Raw genomic sequence first — 19,235 nt, forward strand, 5'->3', positions numbered from 1 at the left:
AGGTCCTGAACACTTAAACAGATCTCAAAGTCAGTTTTTAAAATGGTTCTTCTCTTACCTGTAAACACTGCAAGAGACGGAAAGTAATTGATCGGCCCTCAGTAGTAATCGAAGTGTAAGGTGCCAAAGCAGAAAGCTGCACACTGGGCTGCCCTAAAGTAATTTGTTTGCAAATTCTGCCTGATAACCAATAGCTCTGTCACTGCTCTACAGCCAGCCCCTGATGCACGGCAGAAAAACAATACCGCTCAGGACAACTTATTTTTTTTTTCTCCATTACGTGTTTATAGCCTTTTTTTTCCCCTCCACACAAAGGCACTACCATGAATACTTCACTTTAAATAAGTGAAACTTTTTAGCTCTCGCATGGCTTGCTCTGAAACCCAGCTGTAAGTTTAAGAGCAACACAAGTCATATGACAAGTTATAACCTTTAAAAAAAGGTTATTATTTCTTTCTTGTTGTCAAAGAAATCGACTGAAAAAAAAGCAGTACCCTTCTGAAAAACTCTAAAAGCCAGTTATTTGTTTTCAAGACAGTTATGCAATATATCTAAAATTTGGGAATGACATAATGCTGTTTTTAGACTTGATATAGACACTATTTGCACAATGAAACACATTTATAACAAGATATCTGGACTTCAACTACTGCCATGAAATTCAAAAGTTCTATATCAGGATTTAAATCAAACCTACAAACAAGCACCCAGACTTAAAAACTAGAACACAGGTATTGTTAACACTGACACACATTGGTTTTTATCACTTCTGTATTTCTAAACAATAAAAACACCCAGAAGCAGCCCTTCATTGACAACTACCATTTACTTACCTTAAAGTTCAGTTCTGCTAAAATCACAGTCTTATATAACTTAAAACTCACCTTAGGCCTCAACCAAGATATCGGGCCTCTGAATTGGGCACGTGGGGTACAATAATAAAAAAATACAGAGGTATTGCTGGCTGGGAATGTGGGGTCTGTGTAAAGGTCTCTTTTCACCATTATTAGCTTTTCCTCTCCCAGCATCTTCAGCACAGTCTGCAGTAGCTCTGTCAGCTACTTCCATGACTTTATATTGCCAAGCACCAACCTAGAACAGAAGGTTCGCGAGCACGGGCGGGATTCTGCATCAGGAATTCCATGGAAGAAACTGTTAATTCTCCTGCTCGGAGCTGGAGGAGGAGGGAGGTGCAATGGTCACCTGAACAGCTCTGAGCGGCTGAGGGGAAAAAGAGCAAAATCTGTTGTCGAGAAGATTCTAACAGAGAAATTGTTGATCTTCACAAGGTGATTTCCTGGCAAAAATCACATTTTCAGATATTTTATCACTAAATAGTTGTCCAGCAACCAGAGGTCCTGTAGTGCTGAGCCAACGTTCAGACTCCAGTCCTGCAGGAACTCGTCCTCAATTTTGTGTTTCTGCTCATGATGATGATGATGATGAATACCTGGCTCTTGCTGTTGCTTTTCCTGCTGGTTCCTCAGTTCTTGGCAGACATATTGTTGCTACTGTTATTGCTGCTGGTCCAGCTGCATCGTGTGGGCTGAATGCATGGAGATATAAACAAGCTCTTTAGCAGCCAAGTGGAGAAACCTGTGATTTTACAAGCAGGAAGCCAAACTGCTGGTGATCACCAGGTACTCGGGAGGAGCAGCGGAGCAGGCCACTGGGAGCAGACCCCAAACACGACCTGGAAGTGGCTCTGTGTCATAATGCTCTACGGAGACTTGGGGCCCTAGGGTTTGGGTGGTTTTTTGGTTGGTTGGTTGGTTTGGGTTTTGTTCGTTCTGCTTGGTCTTGTTTGTTTGTTTTGTTTTTCCAGTTAACTGAAATAGCCATGTATTTAAAACCAAAACAAACCTCAACAAACAAACCCAAACAAAACAAAACCCAAACCAATCTTTTTTGCTGTCACTAATTCAGATAATTCAGGCATAGTTGAGGTTGGTAGCACAAACTGTGTCATGACTAATTACTCTTATCTTCCATATTTAGATGAGAAGCCTGTTGTAAATATGCCAGCTTTTTTGCGACATGTTTTAGAGCACTGAACATTGGTTCTGTTTCATGAACGGGGAAACCCTAAAACACTCTGAGAACAAAGTAAATGTAAGATAGATAAACATTAAAAAAAAACCCACGATAAACATATTTTTAAAAGGACAGCAAACACAATAAAACGGTTTTTATATAAATCCAGTGGCTAAAAATCTTCCTAGCTGCAGATACTCTTCCTGATCAGCTTACGTACCTAAAAAAATACCAGAAGAATGCAATGCAATGCAATGCAATGCAATGCTCGTGTCCCTGCGGCCGCAAGGCGGTGCGGTGACACCGCACGGCAGCGCCGGGGCCGCCCGGAGAACTGCTCGGCCGGGGCGGCTGCGACCTGCGCCTGGTACACACACACGCGCGTATGCAACTAAGTAGTGTGCGTATGCACACACAGACACACGCACACAGACACACACACGTATGCAACCAAGCACGTGTGCACACACACACAGACACACACACGTATGCAACCAAGCACGTGTGCACACATACACACACACACAGAGACACACAAACACACACACGTACGAAACCAAGCACGTGTGCACACACACACACACACACACAGACACACACAGACACACACGCTCACTTGGCGAATCACCCACCTTACCTGCCTTACCCGCGATGGGCAGCTCTGCTGGGACTCTGCGATCTCTCCGGGGCACGGCACAGGGTGCCATGGTGGGGCTGAGGGCCAAGCCCGGCCAGGTGGGTGCAGGACTTGCCAGTGCAGGGCCCTGGGCTGGAGCCCACCCTGCAGCCACATCCCTGGCTGGGCAGGACTTACCCACGTCTCCCTTGGACACCCCAGACCATAGCCATGCCCCGGGGGCCGGTGCGAGGCTGCACTGCCGAGGGGAGCGGGGCGAGCAGCGGGGCTGGAGCGGGCAGCAGGCAGAGATGAGCACACCAGAGGCAGACACCTACCCACCACCTACCCACCACCACGCACCTGCAGCAGGCCACACCACACACAGCCCCAGCCCAGTGCCCGTTGGACCTTAGGGACCTTCACCACTTCCAAAAGACACACAGGCAGAGGCAGTGGAAAGAGTATTTCTCCACCACAGGAACTGTTTGCACAGAACTAATATATACGTTTTAATGATATTTGAAATACACAGGAAATACAAAGCTGGGAGAATAAATACCTCAAGGCCAGCTCTTGCGGATTGCTCGGTGAGGGCTGCTGACCACAGCAGGGGGAGCAGAACAAGATGAGGTGCTGTTTCCCAGCCTGGTTTGGAGGTAGCCAAAGCAACATCAAAGCAGGAGCACCTGCCCCAGCCCTAGGGCGCAGTGGGGAGTTCTGGCAATGTGGCCTCATCCCTGCTGCTTGCCATGACGAGGACACTGATCTCCAGCGTGCCACAGCGGGAGCGCAGGACCCAGGCACCCTGGTATGCTGGCCCGGGCCCCGCTGCCTGCCCAGGAGGAAGAGGAGGAGGGAGGCGAAGGCTGAGCCGCTGGCAGCTGGTGGCATTGCAAGCCATGCTCACAGTGCCCTCAGGGTTGCTGTAGGTGCACTGCTCCGGAGCATCCTCCCCCAGCACCCCCTCCCAGCCCTCCTCTTTGGGGACACTGGGTGCTCTGGGGCACTGCAGCTGTCCTTGGGAGACCTCCAGTAGGGACCGTCCCTGGAGGGCAGCGGGGCTGGTGCAGGAGGCTTGTGCATGGGTGAGGGGTTCAGCAAAGCCCTGCAGCCAGCCCAGGAGATAGGACAGGTGGCAGTCACAGGCCCAGGGGTTGTCAGCCAGCCCCACGCGTGCCAGCTCCTCATTGGCATCAAAGAGCCCCGGGGGCAGGCGGGCCAGGTGGTTGTGGTCCAGCGCCAGGGCAGTGAGGAGGGGCAGCCCAGCCAGCAGCTCGGCTGGCAGGCTGGAGAGGTTGTTGTGGCTCAGCTGCAGCACCGTCAGCCCCGCCAGCCCCTGGAAGACCCTGCTGGGGAGGTGGGCCATAGCGTTGTGTGAGAGCACCAGGGTCTGCAGCACCGAGAGGTTGGCGAAGAGCCCCTGGGGCAGCCTCTCCAGCTGGTTGCGGGCCAGGGAGAGCTGGAGGAGGCGAGGGGTGCCGGCAAAGAGGGTGGCAGGCAGGGCAGCTAGGTGGTTGCCCTCCAGGCTGAGGACAGTGAGGTTGGGGAGCCCAGCGAAGATGTCAGGGGCCAGGCTGGCCAGAGCATTGTGCTGCAGCTGCAGCCGCTGCAGCGCTCTCAGCCCAGCAAAGGTGTCAGCCGGCAGCTCCTGCAGATGGTTACCGTCCAGGCGGAGCTCGACGAGCCGGCCCAGCGCCCCAAAAGTACCAGGGGGCACCTGTGCCAGCAGGTTGTCACTGAGCTTGAGGAGGCGGAGGGCAGTGAGGGGGGCCAGCAGCCCCGCTGGCAGCTCAACCAGGACATTCTGTGAGAGGTCCAGGGTCTGGAGACGGCGGAGCGGGCGGAAGATGCAGGGGGGCAGCACCTCGATCTTGTTCCTTGCCAAGCACAGGTCCTGCAGGCGGTATGTGGCAGCGAAGAGCCCTGGCTGCAGGGAGCGGATGGCATTGTTGCCCAGGGAGAGCTTGCTGAGGCTGGGCAGCCCGACCAGCACTCCTGGGCTGACCGCCGGCAGGTAGTTACCCGACACCTCTAGCTCAACGAGGCTCGGCAGCCCCAAAAAGGCACCGGCCTCCAGCTCCTGGATGTCATTGTTGAGGAAGACCAGCTTGGTGAGGGTGGTGCTGGGGCCCAGGTCGCCGCTGTGGATGCTGCTCAGGGCTGTCTCCACGAAGAAGAGGTGGGTGGCGTTCCCTGGCAGACCTGCTGGGATCTCCCGCATCCTCTCCTCAGAGCAGAAGACTTTGGAGGTGTCGTAGCACTGGCAGGCAGGGGGGCAGGACAGGGACAGCCCTCCTGCCAGCAGAGACCCCAGCCCCAGCAGCATGCAGACGACCAGCCTGCACTGGAGAAGGAGCCAAGCCTCATCCCCTGCCTTGAGAGAGCAGAAATCTGGACCCGCAAGCAGGTGCTGCTGGGGAAGCAGCTTCTGCAGCCAGAAATGCAGCAAGAGCAACCCATTGGGACACATAGGCAGCTGCCCTGGCTGTGGGGCATCCCTCCAGCCCTGGACCCCAACACCAGCCCAGCGCTCCCCTTGCAGGAGCACTGCCCTCCTAAATCTCTCCCCACCTGCCTCATGCTGTGCATCAGGGCTCTTCTCTGCACCCCAGCCCTGCTCCAGCCCATTCTGTGACAACCAGAGCAGTGCCACCCTTGCCAATCATCCCCACATCCTCCAGAGTGGTGGCCAAGGTGGGAGCTGTGGGGTCCTGTGGGGGTCTTGGGGGAACCCATGGCCTCTTGAGACATCTCTGTGGGCTCAGAGCTGGACTGTGGGCAGGGAAGCACATGAAACACCAGGGTGTGCCACACACACCAGGCAGTGCGGACAACACTGCAGGGCTGCTCTGCGCCCAGTGACAAAAGGAGCAAGCTCCACTGGTTATATTTCTATTATAATTGCCCATCAAATACTTATTTCCCTGTGGGTGGCCAGAGCAGCATTAAACCTGCCTGAGGGATCTTCACCTGGACCAAATGCCTCTTCCCAGCACACGGGAGACACTTTTTGAGACAGTTGAGACAGTGGCCTCCAGACCTCCACCAGTCCCACCCTACTCAGGACAAATGCTGGTGCTGGCAGGTGATGGAGGGTGCTGCCTGCCCCACAGCAATGCCCACCTGCAGACATCCCACACAAGTGGGGCTACCCTGGACTTATGCCAGTGCTCAAAGCAGCGTTGGGCTTGGCTGTTCCTTCCCACCACCTCACTTGTTTTCACACAGAGCCAACAGCAGCTCCCACCCATCCCAGGCCACCCCAGACTACCTGAGCAGTGTGGCTGTCACTTACCGAGCATGGCATCATGGAGACCACCACCGAGCCTGCGGGAGGTTTGCAGGGACACTGCTCGCTGAGACGGGACAGTGTTTTCTGGAGCGGATGGGAAGGGACAGGCCGTTCCCGCTGGGGCGGAGCTGCCCTCACTGCTTATCGGCAACAACAACCCGTGTCCTTGGAGCGCTTCAAAAAATAACCCGGCCTCAGAGGAACTGGAGGTGAGGCCAGAGGAAGCCACCAGTGAACATCCTGGCAGGGAAGCAGGGTGCCAGCCGTAGACGTCCACTGGCCCTGTGACAGTGGCAGGGGGCTGCTGTCACAGTGGCACTGGTCCCAAACTGAGATCCGTATGTTTGCTTCCAAGAGCTCCCCAAGAGCCTCCCTGGACTATATTAAATCTGTGTGGGGAACAGGGCTAGCAAACATCCCGTGCACAAGAGGAAACCAGGTGCAGCCTAGCAAGGCAAGGCAAGGCAATGCCACGGTGGGGGGAACCACCCCAGGACCATCATGCTGAGATGCACCAGGTACTTTGCAGTGCAGGACGTGCACCCAGACAATGGTGGGATGGCCAGAGGGACCTGTGGGCCATCTGGACTCCCTGGGAGCTTGCAGCCTGCCTGGGAGAACAGCACACACCACCTTAAGGGCTTCCCTGCAAGGGCCGGTGTTGGAACAGCCTGGGGTAGCAGTGGCCATGGAGGCACCCCCGGGGAAGAGGAGAGACACTTATGTGCATTGAGCTGGACCAGCAGAGCAAACCATGACACACGAAGAAACTCAGCTGACACAAGCCAGTGGCAGCCACACGAGTTCCCCACCACCCTGGGGTGGCACTGGGTAAACCCTCGGGACCTGCCCCAGGGAGGAGGACCGCACAGGAGGCCGCTGGCAGCTCTCAGCTCTGGCAAGAAGCTTGCTGAGGCTTCAGCTCACTCAGCAGAAGCCATAATGCTGCTGTTGGATAGTCAAGCCCTTCTAAGTCCCTCACCCCAGGCTGGCGCCCAGGCCAGTATGGGCTGTGCAACCACAGCCCGCTAAGCCTGTCTCAGCACCACCAGCCTGTACAGGCTTTTCCTCAACATGAAAACACCTCTTAGCAGAGGAAGTCAGGCGCAGTTCCCATCCCTGCTGGGTCATTCCCTGGCTGTGCACGGCGGAGGAGCAAACAAACAGCTCTTGGCACTGGGGGTGGACAACTGTGCTTTAATGGAGAGGTCACAAAGCAGCACCAAACAGCCCTGCGGCATGGTCCCGCATCTCCCGACATCATGCAGGTGCCAGCCTGGAGGAGCATCCTATCATGTGCAGGAGCATGGGGCTGTGTGTGCCAGCACTGGCTCACAGGGTGCCCATGGGGTGCACACCAAGTGTGACCCCTGTCCCGTGGCAGCAATCCCCAGGCAGCCTGGGACCACACGCTGGGGTGAGCTGGACTCTTCCACAGCTGGACAACGCACGGTGGCCACTGGAGAACGGGGGGTGCTGGGGGACAGTGTGTCCGCTGCCTGCAATTTGCAGAGCAGCCAGAGCTTGCTGCCCCCCTCCAGCATGCACCACCACCAGCCTGAGGGCTGCGACAGGCAGCAGGCCTGGACACACACAGGGGGACACTCGGGGTGGGAAGAGCGAGAGGAGAGGATGCAGCTTTGCCAGGTGTAGCAGGGCCAGGCTGCTTGCTGCCTGGCAGGGTATGCACAAGGGGGTCAGGGCAGCGAGGACCAGCGGTGGGGGGCAGCAGGAGCAGTTCCATGGGGAAGCAGTCCTGGGGGACCGCAGCCCTAGCATACTCAGCACCGAAGCCGCTCCCATCCCTCGCAGGGGAAAAGGCATTTGCAACGTGCCCCCAGGGAAGTGGCAGCCAGCACAGCCAGGCAGCGGGTCCAGCTGTGTGCATTCTTCGTACCCATCACCTACCTCTCTAATCTGCCTCCAGCAGGGCTGGGGCAAGCCAGGACACCGCAGGCAGGGGCACAGTCGCGGGAGGGTCAGCACCAGCATGAGGTGGGGGCTCAGGGGAGCTGCTGCTGCGCCCATACACCAGCTCGTGGCTCTGTGGGTGGGAGATGCACAAGGGCAGGGGGAGCAGGAGGCTGCTGGGGGCAGGGGAAGGTGCCGGCTGTGTGCTGGCCCGTCCCGCCTGCAGGCAGGGAGGGCAGCTTGGACACAGCCGGGTCACTCGGGGTGTGCCAGCCCAGCCCTGAGAGGATCCCTGCCTGGACACAGGAGAGCTACAAAGCAGCACAAGGACATGCAGCCCTGCTGGGGCCAAAGGTTCTTGGTGCATGACGGACACGTCTGCCTGCCCGGGCAGGGACAGAGGCTGCAGGAGTGGGGACGGGAGTGCGGGGGCAGGGGACAAGTTGGGAAGAGGGGCCAGGGGAGGGCAGCAGGCAGTGCAAGGGCAGGCAGTGCTGGAGAGGACAATGCAAGGGGAAGGAGAGGGAAGACTTGTTGTTTGGAGTAAGCACCATCACGACCAGGCTGTGTCTCCCTGCTTGAGGGGTCCACTCTCAGCACCCCACACCCTGGGTGCCACCCCCAGGCTGGGAATGGGCATGGAGGCTGTGCTGGAGGCAGGAGGGGCTGGTGACAGAGAGCAGCTGGGGGGACACCCTGCTGCAGAGCAGGGACAGGGCAAAGCAGAGCAGGACAAGAGGACAGGACGGGGTGATGCTGGTCTGTCCCAGTCAGCAAGGGCAGCTGATGCAGAGCTACTGTTTTGTCCTTCAGCCCTGTAGGGAGGGAACACCCTGCCAGCATCACTCCCCCCAGGGTCTGCCAGGCACTCAGGCTTCGTTAGGTGCCTTCATCCTCATGAGCACAACGTGGCTCTTCCTCCTACAGCCATAGACCACCAGTGCCACAAGAGTAGCGAGTAGGGCCACGCACACCAGCACGATGACCGCCACCACCACCCCACTCTGCGTGCGCGTCAGCCCCCACCAGCCCCTCTCCTCCTCTTCCTCCTCCTCTCGAGGGGAAACCGGCAGCCCCACAGGAGGCTCCGTCCAGGCGCCCTCCGGCAATGCCGCCTCCGAGGGGTGAGTGGGGAGTGGGGTGCTGGGATGGGGGGAGGCAGAGGGGGACTGAGGGACGAGGAGCTGGTCCCGCGGTAGCCTGGCAATGGGGGTGTCCCGCAGGGCAGGGGGCTGGGCACACAGCGGGGGTGTCTCGCCCACCTTGTGGGGGTTGTTCTCCAGCCAGCGCCATAGGGGCAGGATGCCCTCATCACAGCGCCAGGAGTTGTTGTGCAGCTTCACCTCCCGCAGGGTGGCCAGCGGGGAGAAGATGCCAGCAGGCAGGTATTCCAGGGCATTGGAGTGCAGCTGCAAGTGCCGCAGCATTGGGGTGGCCCCAAAGAGACCCCGTGGCAGCGCCTGCAGCTGGTTGTGGTGCAGAGAGATGTTCTGCAGCTTGGGAAGCCCCTCCAGGGCCTGGGCATCCAGGCGGCGCAAGGCGTTGGAGTGCAGCGACAGCTCCAGCAGCTCCTCCAGGCCCTGGAAAGCCCCCGGCGCCAGCGAGCGCAGCCGGTTCTTGCTGAGGACCAGGAGCTGCAGCTGGGTGAGGTTGCTGAAGACAGCTGTGGGAAGGGTGGAGAGCTCATTCTCGTAGAGCCACAGCTCGCGCAGGTCAGGCATGGGCCCAAAGGCACCGGGGGAGATGTCCCGCAGGCGGTTGACGTGCAGGGTGATCTTGGTGAGGGCGCGCAGGGGCAGGAAGATGCCGCTTGGCAGGGTGGCAAGGAGGTTGTTGGACAGGTAGAGCTTCTGCAGGTTCCCGTTGTGCAGGAAGAGCTCCGGGGACAATGTCTCCAGCTGGTTCTGGTGCAGCCCCAGCTCCTGCAGCTCTGGCAGCCCATCAAAGGCGCCCACTGGGATCTGCCGGAGCCGGTTCTCATAGAGCCGCAGCACCTGCAGCCGTGCCAGCCGCTCGAAGGCCCGGGGTGGCAAGCGGTCGATGTTGTTCCTGGCCAGGTTGAGCTTGGTGAGGCTGGTGAGCTGGTCAAACAGACCTTCCTTCAGCTCCTGCAGGTTGTTCCCATGGAGCTGCAGCTCCCTGAGGTTGCTCAGGTGGGCGAAGTGGGAAGGCTCAACCCGGAGGATCTGGTTGCTGGAGAGAAGCAGCGACTCCAGCTTGTCCAGGGGCTCGAAGACCTGCACGGGAAGCTCCTGCAGCTTGTTGCTGGCCAGGCTGAGGTAGCGCAAGTCTGGCAGGTACTGGAAAGCCCCAGGGCTGATGCGCGACAGGTTGTTCTTCTCAATGCGCAGCCCGATCAGCAGGGAGGCGTTGCCAAAGGATGCGTCACCCAGCTCAGTGATGCGTGTGTTGATGATCTGGAGGGTCATGGCATTTGCAGGGATGGGGCTGGGGACCACGGTGATGCCGGCACCAGAGCACTCCACCTGGGCAGTGCGGACACACTGGCACTGCTCCGGGCACTGGCCACCGGCCAACTGGATGCCCACCAGTAGCAGCAGCCACAGCCACCAGCCTCCCTGCTCCATGGGCCTGCAGCAAAAACAAAGGAGGGAGGCTCAGCCGCTGTGATTTCGCAGCCCCCCAGGGCCACTGCTGGGCTGGATGCTGCTGTGTCCCTGGAGAAGCCCCCGAGGCTGCGGCCGCTCTCCTGCCCCAGCGAGGCAGAGCCGGGGGCAGGCAGGGCCGGGCACAGCCCAGGCAGCAGCGCAGAGCGGGATGGAGCCGGGGCGCCTGGCTGCCATACCACAGCAATTAGTGGCATTGCTGGCGTCCCCCTCGCTCGGCTCCTGTAGCGGCCAGGAGCACAGTTTCCCATTTTACAGTGAGCATGGCGAGCTGGTACCAGCAGCATTGGCCTCCTGGCACCACCAAACAGCCAAGAGCTTCACCAGAGCTGGCCCACAGCACCCACAGATGAGTGGGTCCCAGGGATGCTCACTGGGGGCAGGAAGAAAGGTGGTCCCCACCTCAGGACCCTCCTGGCTCTGCCTGGCAGCAAGCGGCTCTGAGCTCCTGTCGCTGAGCCAAGAGCAGTCGGTGCTGGTAGCAGTGCCCAGGCGTGTTTGAGATAAACCCTGCAGCAGCCTGGGTCAGTGGGACCCTCTGCCAGCTCTCCAGCCCAGGCTGGGTAGGGGGGTAGCCCTGTCCACACCCCATCCCTTGCAGAAGGTCTCAGCCCTGGCCGATTTTGGCGGTGAGAGCGGGGTGTCTGGTGTGAGCATCTGTGTGCAGGCTGGTCCCAGGGTAGTGCCTGGAGCCCAGGGGATCTCTAGAGCCTGCGGGGAGTGAGGGCTTTACAGGACAGTCCTCCATCACTCCACATGCACAGCCACCATGGACACCCTCTCCTCCCTTCTCTGGTTTGGGAGGTTCCTCCGCCCGCAGATCAAAGCCGCAGCCTTGTGCCAGGCTGGCACTGAGCAGCCCCCCACTAACAGGTTGGAGTGGTACAAGGGAGGGAGAAAAACTCCCCCATCCCCCAGCACAGCTCGGCCAGATGGGCAAACCTGGCAGCACAGGGGTCTGGGCATGGCCCCTGGCTCGCACAGCACCCCAGGGTGTTGGGGGCTCAGCCCCCACCCTCCGCCCCTCCAGGGAACGTGCTTACTCTCCAGCAGGGAGGGAGGAACCCTCCACAAGCCAGCGCAGTTTATGTTTCCCATATGGAAACAATTTGCATCCAAGAACAGCTTTGTTTATAGTTATAAACTTCCCCAAATGCTCTGCACATCAAAAGTCCTACTCATGTCACTCCCTGTTAAGGCAGCTCAGAGCGCATCCAAGCTGGAGCGCCCTTCAGGAGCAGCAGCTGAGAACAATTTATCTCCTTTTTCTTCTAGCAACAAAAACCTTACAGACCAAGGGGCTAAATATTCCCTACCCCTCAGCATCCCACTGCTCCAAACCTCAGGCCCCCCTAAATGTTACTTTCCACCCCTTGATTTTCTTTCTGGGTTATTATTTAAGATACATCGCCTATGTAACTATTTCGGCACCCACAATGCCTAAGCGGGCTCCGTTAGTTGGAGAACCCTTGCAAGACAAATATCTCCATCAAATCAAAAGATGCTGAATAAGCACATCCCGCCGCCACCCCTCAGAGCTGCGCTGGGAGTCCCCCAGGCCCAGCGGCGGAGAAGAGACTTACCCGAGTGTCCTGCAGCCGTGAGTGCCGAGCGAGCACAGCTCTGTGCTGGCAAGAGAGACGAGTGTGGTTCACGCTTCCCCTCCCAGTATATAACCCGTCCAAATCAATGAATCAGCGCAGGGGCAGTGTCGGGGTTAGGGAAAGCACAGGAGCAGAGCTGCTTCCAACTCCTGTTTCCTCACCAAACAAAGCAAGCGTCTCAAGGATGGAGTTTTGGGTTTCCCTCTCCTGAACCCCACTGCTCTTGTTTGAAGACAAGCAGCCGGTTGCACAAACACACCGCTCACATCAGCCAGCGCCCAGGGAGCAGCTCGGCCCTGGCAGCCGCCTGGCACCCCAACCCGTGGGGCAGGTGAGGCAGAGCCAGGCCCCTGGGCATGATACTGCCTTGTGCTGTCACACGTACACACTGGGGCTGCTCCACAGCATCACCTTGACCCACGCACAGCACTTGCTGTCCCAGCTACAGCCTCTACAAGCATCAGGACCTCTGGCCATGTCCCCAGTCCACGGCCAGCAGCGCAGGCAGCCCCCCAGCATGCCAGCCCTGCCTGGGGCACAGCTCTCCTTCACTCCCTCCAACAGGAGATGCAAACTGGCCAAGCACTCACAAGCACCCACTCTGGGGCTTTGCCCTGCAAACACCTCGCCCAGCCTGGCCAAGGAGCAGGCACCAAGCAGGGCTCAGTGGCGTTGCTGGTGCCAGCTGGAGGCCTCGGCATCCCAAGCGGCTCTGACCAGCTCCGCCGCACCTGCGGGCACTGAGGGACCCCCTCAATGACAATCGCTGCACATGCTGCCGTCTCCCAGGGACGGCTGTGCAGCCCATACTCTTTATCCTCTGCAGCCCTGGGACATGGGTGATGGAGGCCAGCATCAGGTGTGTTTGGGAAGCAGGGCACAAGCCCGTCCCATCCATTTGTTCAGAGTCACCTGCTGCCACCTCTCCCCTGCCCCTCCAGCCCACACAGGTGCACAGGGGTGCCCTTGGTCCCCACCACCCAGCCCAGGTCCCCCCCTCACCCACCTCTCTGGGGCAGCCCCGGTCCAGCAGCCACCGGGAACGGAAATTCAGGAGGAAGCAGCTAAGCAGAGCCAGCTTGCGTGTCCCCTTCAGGCTTCCCGGAGCCGGAGCAGCCCCGTGCTAACCACGGGGCAGCTGGAATTTCCCTGACCACGTCTAATCCCGTCTCAGCCCACCCATGTTTCCGCCGGCCACAGCAGCCCCTGCTCAGGTCCCAGCCGGCACTAATGAGCTGCTGCAGAAGGAAACAGCATGGGGCTGGCTCCGACCCCAAGTCACAGTGTGCTGCGAGGGGTGGGAGGGCGCAGGGGATAGGGACCCTGTTCAAAGAGGGTACCAGACCAGGATAAACAGCAAACCACAGGGGCAGAGAGGGGAGTTTCCAGCCAGACTGAGAGGATGGAGACAGGATCGTGGGAAGTGGGATCTCAGCCGGAGGCAACTGCTGCTGCTATGTCAGCTTGCTTGGGGGTCCCAGCTGCCATGGGACATGCTGGTGGCCATGGATCCTTCCTTGGCCAGGGTGCGAGCACTGAAGCTGGGGCTATACCCCCTCCCGCTCCCTGCCTGCCCTGGGGAAAAGACCAGAGATTTGGGCACGGAGAAGGGGCATTTTGAAAACACCACCCACAAGTGCTTTAGCTGATGCTCTATTGACATAGCAGATTTTCCCAGTGCTGTTGTTCCCGAAATAGCCTCCCCGCTTCCTTGAGAGCGGTGCAGCGGGAGGTCAGGCAGCAGGCTTGGGATCTGTGCACTCCCTGCAGCCCTGGCAGGAGAGCAGGGCTCTCATGGCCTTATCTCTCCCTTATCGCCGGCTCTGTCTGCCCGCTGCCAGCGCCAGCACTGCTGGACTCCCGCCTGCTCTGACTCACCCCAGAAGCGCACAGCTTTTCAGCAAGGCAACACAGAAATTAAACCCCAGCACTTCCGAAAATAAAACACCACCCGAGCCCGGTCTGACAGAGGAATGTCAGGCTCAGCTCCTTCCAAGCAGCGCTGCCCCGGAGGACAGCAATGGGGATGCAACGGTGGGTACCCCCAAACAGCCTGCTGCCAGGAGGGGGGTGGTCAGGTTATGGTCCCTATAGCCCAAAGTTTCTGAGGACCCCAGGGAGCAGCCCTGCTAAAAACCCTGCTGCCTCTAGCTGGGCCTCGGGAACCTGGCTCCAGCTCCTGGCTGGGAAGGAGGAATCTGTTTTCAAGACATCTCTAAAAATAAAGCAAGGCTGAGTAACGGCACAAGCCTGTGCACCGCACCCGCAGCACAGAGAGCAATGCTTGCGGAGGGGAGCGCAGAGGAGCTCGCTCCAGGCTGCACACAAAGGGAGAGGGGCAGGGGGTGTGAGAGCTTGGGACAGCAGCACAGACGCACTCGGCACATCTGGAGGGGAGAGGCAGTTCCCTGAGACAGCATGCGGATGTCATTAGGGGTGAGATAAGTGTTTTGCTACTCAGAATAGCTAGGAGCTCACACAGCACCAGAATCAATGGGAAAGTCTCAGGGTCCAGCAGTGCCCTGGGGACCTTCCCCAGCTACAGCCGCACCAGTCAGAGAAAGCCTGAATCCCCCAGACCACACTTGAGAATGCATGAGGTGTTACTGCCCTGTCCTTACACCTCCAAGGGGACGATGGAGCCCAAGGATGGGTACCTGCCATCCCCTGTGTCCTCATGAGATGGGGCTGGGAGAAAAATCCATGGTCACAGCTGGGCTGGGGGGGGTGGCTCCTTTCCCCAGAGCCCCCATTTTTCCTCAGTGTCTGCTGCCTGCACAAACAACTTTCTGATGCCTCACCAAAGGCCAGACGCCACCATGAAGGGAAAAGCCAAGAGTGTGTGGTGCTGCCCTGCAGCCCAGCCCCTGCCCTTCCACCTGAGAGCCCCCAGCACCCTCTGCAGGCATTTCTCCACGTGCTGCTGATCCCACAGGAGAGCTGGAGGTCCTGGGGCAAGTGGTCCCAGCTAGTTACCCCTCACGTGTTGACGTAACCCTGCCTGGGGCTCCTGGAGAGCAGCAGGGCCAGGAGCAGGCAACCCTCCGCCACACTGCAAGCCACTTGCACTTAACGCAGTCAGGGCTCGCAGCCCCACCAGGGCTCCTGTCCGTCCTGTGACCTGTTGCCCAAACCATGATACTGCCTCATGCTGACCACAGCCCTGCCAGAGATGTCCCAGGAGCCCCCAAACAGCAGCATCTCCTATTTTAGGGGAGGTTCACCTCACTCCTGGAGAGCAGGACGGTCATGGGTCCATCCATGCTGGCAGGCCTCCAGCACATCCCCAAGGCTGGGGTGCAGCAAAGCCGAGCGGCTCTGAATCACCAAGAGACTCGAGACTGCTTGGAAAAAATCATGTAATCACTAAAATTAGCAGCTTGCGGGCTTGGCCGGGACGGTGCATTGCTCATCTGCCAAACAGCTGAACACGCTCACCCACGCCGCAGGGCTGCACAGCCCAGCAGCCCCAGCCCCTGCTCCTCGTACACCTCCACCTCCGGCGGCATTCACACCCCTGGGAGGGGTGGGACCTCCCCAGGTCCCCACAGTGCAGGGCTGGGACCCCCCTGTTATTTTGCACTGCTGCAAGCCACCCCCCACGCTATGAGAAAGCCTCACTGTGGCCCCCGGTGCTCACAGAGACCGTCTGGCCCAGGGCATCGGGCCAAACTCTTCTCTGCTGAGCAGAGGAGGAGGGTGGAGGGCTGGGGTTAGGGGAGAGGGTCCTCTGGTGCTCCAGTATGGGGGGTCACCCCTGGGCCTAAGCCATGCAGCAGGACGCGTAGTCTCAAACCACAGCTGAGGGGTGAAGGAAGGTGCATTAAGTAACCTGGGGACTGGTGGTGGGTCCCCACCCCCCACCCAGAGAGACACCAGCAGTCCCTTCCACACCACACACCCCCTTAACTCTTCGAGGAGCCCAAACTAGACAGCTCCTCCACAGGGCCAGCAATCCAGCCCTCATGGTTTGAGGTAAGTCAGGCCAGGGCTGCCGCGCTGCTCACAGCTCCAGGCTGCCCCATCTGCATCTGGGGCAAGGGGTGGGGATGGGTCCTGCCTTCCCTGGGGAAGCACTCGTGCAGAGTGGGAGCTTTGGGGAGGAACAGCAGCCCCAGTCACTCCTGGACGGGCTGCAGAGCTGGCCAGCAGGCTAACCTCCATCCGCGCACCAGCACGAGACACACCATAACCCTCCTGGAGATCAAGGAACATGGTGTTTAGAAACTTGAGCTCCAGCAAGGCTCGCCTGGCCAGCAGGACCATCTCCTCCAGGCTCAGCCCTGGCCCCAGCCCCGAGCGATAGCAGCAGCACGCAGGGCTTGGCGCGGGCTCAGGGCAGCGCTGGGCTGGAAGGAATGTGGGGCCTGTGGCCAAGTCCGCCTGGAGAGATAATCCAAAGCGGAAAGAGCTTGTCCGATGTGCGCTGTGAGAGGGGGGAAGGACCGGCTGGAGCAGGAGTAAACGGCGGTGGGCTGGCCCTGCTCATGCACTGCGGGTGTTTGCCGGATCAGCTTCTCCCTGTTCTCCATCAATCCATCCCTGGCACCAGGGCATGCCCCAGGGACCCCTTCCCAACTCCCCAAAGGGGAAGGGGCCCCACCTCTCCCCAGTGCCTGGGGGGAGCCAGTAGAGGCAGTGGAGCTGCTGCCAGGCCTCACTGGCTCCTCGCCCTGCGGTCTCTTCGTCTAGAGACACAAAGGCACGGCTGGAAGTCTGCCACATCATGGCAGCGACTGCACAGGAGGGGCCGAGCCCCGTGTGGGGATGTCTCTGGGTGCCGCTGTAGCAGCACCCCTCACCCCGCATTGGAGCAGGACTCATCCAACATGTCCCAGGCAGGAGGCTTTGCCAGGGCTCATCTGCCCGTGAACACCCAGCAGGGAAAGGGATGCGAACCCAGATGCCAGCTAAGAAAATGGAAGCATAATACCTCCATAGCTTGCCCGTCTCTGCCTGGAGCAGGGGCAAAGCAGGAGCTTCAGGCTTCCTGATCACTTTTACAGCCTGTAAACACTCGCAACCCCAGCCTTGTCCCACGGGTACGTGCCTTTGGCTGCATCTCCTTCCAGCTATTCTGTCATCCCTAGGAAATACTGTGCTCTGATATCATGGCTGCTGAATCAGCTTCCCCAGGGAAGTTGTGCTGGTCAGAGGCCTGGGGGAGACATAGCCAACGCTCAGTAACGTCAGACAGAGGATCCCAGAGCTCCTGCCTCGCAGCCAGCAGTCACACATGCTCTTGAACCACAGAATGCTGCTGGGCATCTCCTCCAAGCACATCTGCCACCACCACCTTCCCTTTGCCGCCAGGAGAGGCAGAATCCGAGGTGCAGGCTCCGATCCTGCTGCTACAGGCTGCGAGGCTGAGCTGCAGTTAGTAGGCACCTGCCTGAGCTCACTCCCCTCTGCAAGCAGCAACAAGGGCCCTCCAGCAGCTACTGGCCTCCTGTGGCAGAGGTGACATGGAAAGGGCAGATGCAGGGGACACAAGTACAGCACATGGCTGCTGGTGGCTTTGAAGGGTCCCGCGGCAGCTGGGAAGCAGGCAGAGAGTTGCCAGCACCTACAGCAGCAGTTAATTCCCTCCTTGCCACCCTGCTCTTCAGGCTCTTAGGAGGGGACTCCACGCGCTCAAGTCCCAACAAGCAAAGGAGAGCAGCAGCTGCGGTGACATCGGGCTGGAAACACGCTGCATGCTCCCAGGGCCCAGCACAGCAGCCAGGGGGTCTCACTGCTCCAACACAGAGAGAGCAGGAGCAGCTGCTGCAGGAACAAGTGTTTGAGGGAACCAAGTGAGTTACAGAAGACCCTCAGCCAGGCTGCCTCGGTGATGCACTCTGAGCGCTCCCCAAGGCAGCTTCTGGGACTCAGAGGTCTGGTTAACACGCAGGGCAGCCAACCATGGCTCTGCAGCCCAGGCCCGTGCAGCAGCCAAGGGCTGATCCCCTCAGCTGCTGAGTGTGGACGTGCTTTGCATCCACCCCTCTCCCAGCAGCCAGGATTCTCTGGACCTCCGACCTCTCTGGATTAGATATCCCCAACCTTTTCCAGTCCACTGTCCCCAGGTCCAGACTGCTGACAGAGGCCAGGCAGCAGTTTGTGAATTTGTGGGCTGCAGGGACTGGGAAAACCCTTGCCAATACACTGGCGATGGCAAGCCATCGGCATCTCCAGACACCAACAAAGCAACGCTACCTGGAGACAGGGCTCCACGGAGCACTCCAAGCTGCTTCCCTGCCTGCCACAGCCCTGTCGTGCTGACCTGGAATATCATCCCTTCTCTGGGCAAAACAGATGGGATATAAATAAGCATACTCTTAGATTTCCCAGGCCAGGGAGTTTTGGCGGAAGGGCTGAGCAATGCTGGGCAGTGAGTAATGAATGAGAGGCAGCTCAAAACAGGACACCTCAGAGGAAGAATTAGTAGAACACCCCAGGCCCTTATTGCTCCAGCCTTTTGTTGTCTGGTGACTTCACTTCCCCGGCTGGCTCCAGCGGGGAAAGCCCGATGACAGCCTTCACGATGACAGCATGTGAAGACGACTCATCCTCCTCTGAGCACTCGACTGTACGCGGCCGCTGCCAAAGCCCCCACGTGCCAGAGCTCAGCGACTGCTGAGCAAGAGCCAGAGCAGCAGCACAGACCCGGCTGGCCCCGCCGCACGGCTGGGGGGCCAACCGAGGGGTCAGAGGGATTGGCAGCTGCCTCCAACCCGCTGCTCGTCCAGAAGTCGGACATCGGGGTCTCATACACCCATATGGTGATCAAATTGGTGCTTTTTCTCAGAAATCAGACAGTGTGCATCCAAGCGCCTGCAGCCACGAGTGCATTTCTTCAGTGCCTCACCCTTGCCAGTCCAGATTACACTTATCTGCTGCCTGCTGCGAGCAGATGCTTGCGTGGCACTGGTACGATGGTGCTGGAGCTGGAACAACACTAAGTGGTCATTACAGTTGCCCAACCAAGAACCTAAATTTATAACAACTGCCTCCTTTTCAGCACTAGCATGTAACTACCCAGAAACACCACCATGAAAGCCTCATGTTGGCTTTGTGTTTCTCTTAAATGTATTGCAACAAATATTCTGGTGCTTCTGTTTATGAATTTCGTCCAACTTCGCTTTTCACCAGCTGTAGTGACTTGC

The 19,235-nt window shown here is 58.8% G+C and overlaps 1 protein-coding gene across 1 annotated transcript; it reads right to left on the reverse strand.

The window, feature by feature from the left end:
* Positions 1-438: 438 nt before the first annotated feature.
* LRRC15 (leucine rich repeat containing 15) lies at positions 439-12,316 on the reverse strand. The gene is made up of 3 exons (XM_065073229.1): positions 12,067-12,316; positions 8,729-10,448; positions 439-5,309 (listed from the first exon to the last, which is right to left on the reverse strand). Exons 2-3 carry the CDS (start codon positions 10,442-10,444, stop codon positions 3,351-3,353), a joined length of 3,675 nt encoding a protein of 1,224 aa, XP_064929301.1. The 5' UTR covers positions 10,445-10,448; positions 12,067-12,316; the 3' UTR covers positions 439-3,350.
* Between the last annotated feature and the right edge of the window lie 6,919 nt (positions 12,317-19,235).

The sequence above is a fragment of the Columba livia genome, chromosome 9 (assembly GCF_036013475.1).
Source record: "Columba livia isolate bColLiv1 breed racing homer chromosome 9, bColLiv1.pat.W.v2, whole genome shotgun sequence".
NCBI lineage: Eukaryota > Metazoa > Chordata > Aves > Columbiformes > Columbidae > Columba > Columba livia.

What these genes read in the sequence shown, in the direction of transcription:
- LRRC15 (XM_065073229.1), bottom strand. Translation starts at nt 10,444, where the DNA reads ATGGAGCAGGGAGGCTGGTGGCTGTGGCTGCTGCTACTGGTGGGCATC. An exon ending in TGAAGGCACCTAACGAAGCC is followed by an intron (nt 5,310 to 8,728) that starts TGAGTGCCTGGC and finishes GGATGATTGGCA; the next exon opens with AGGGTGGCACTGCTCTGGTT.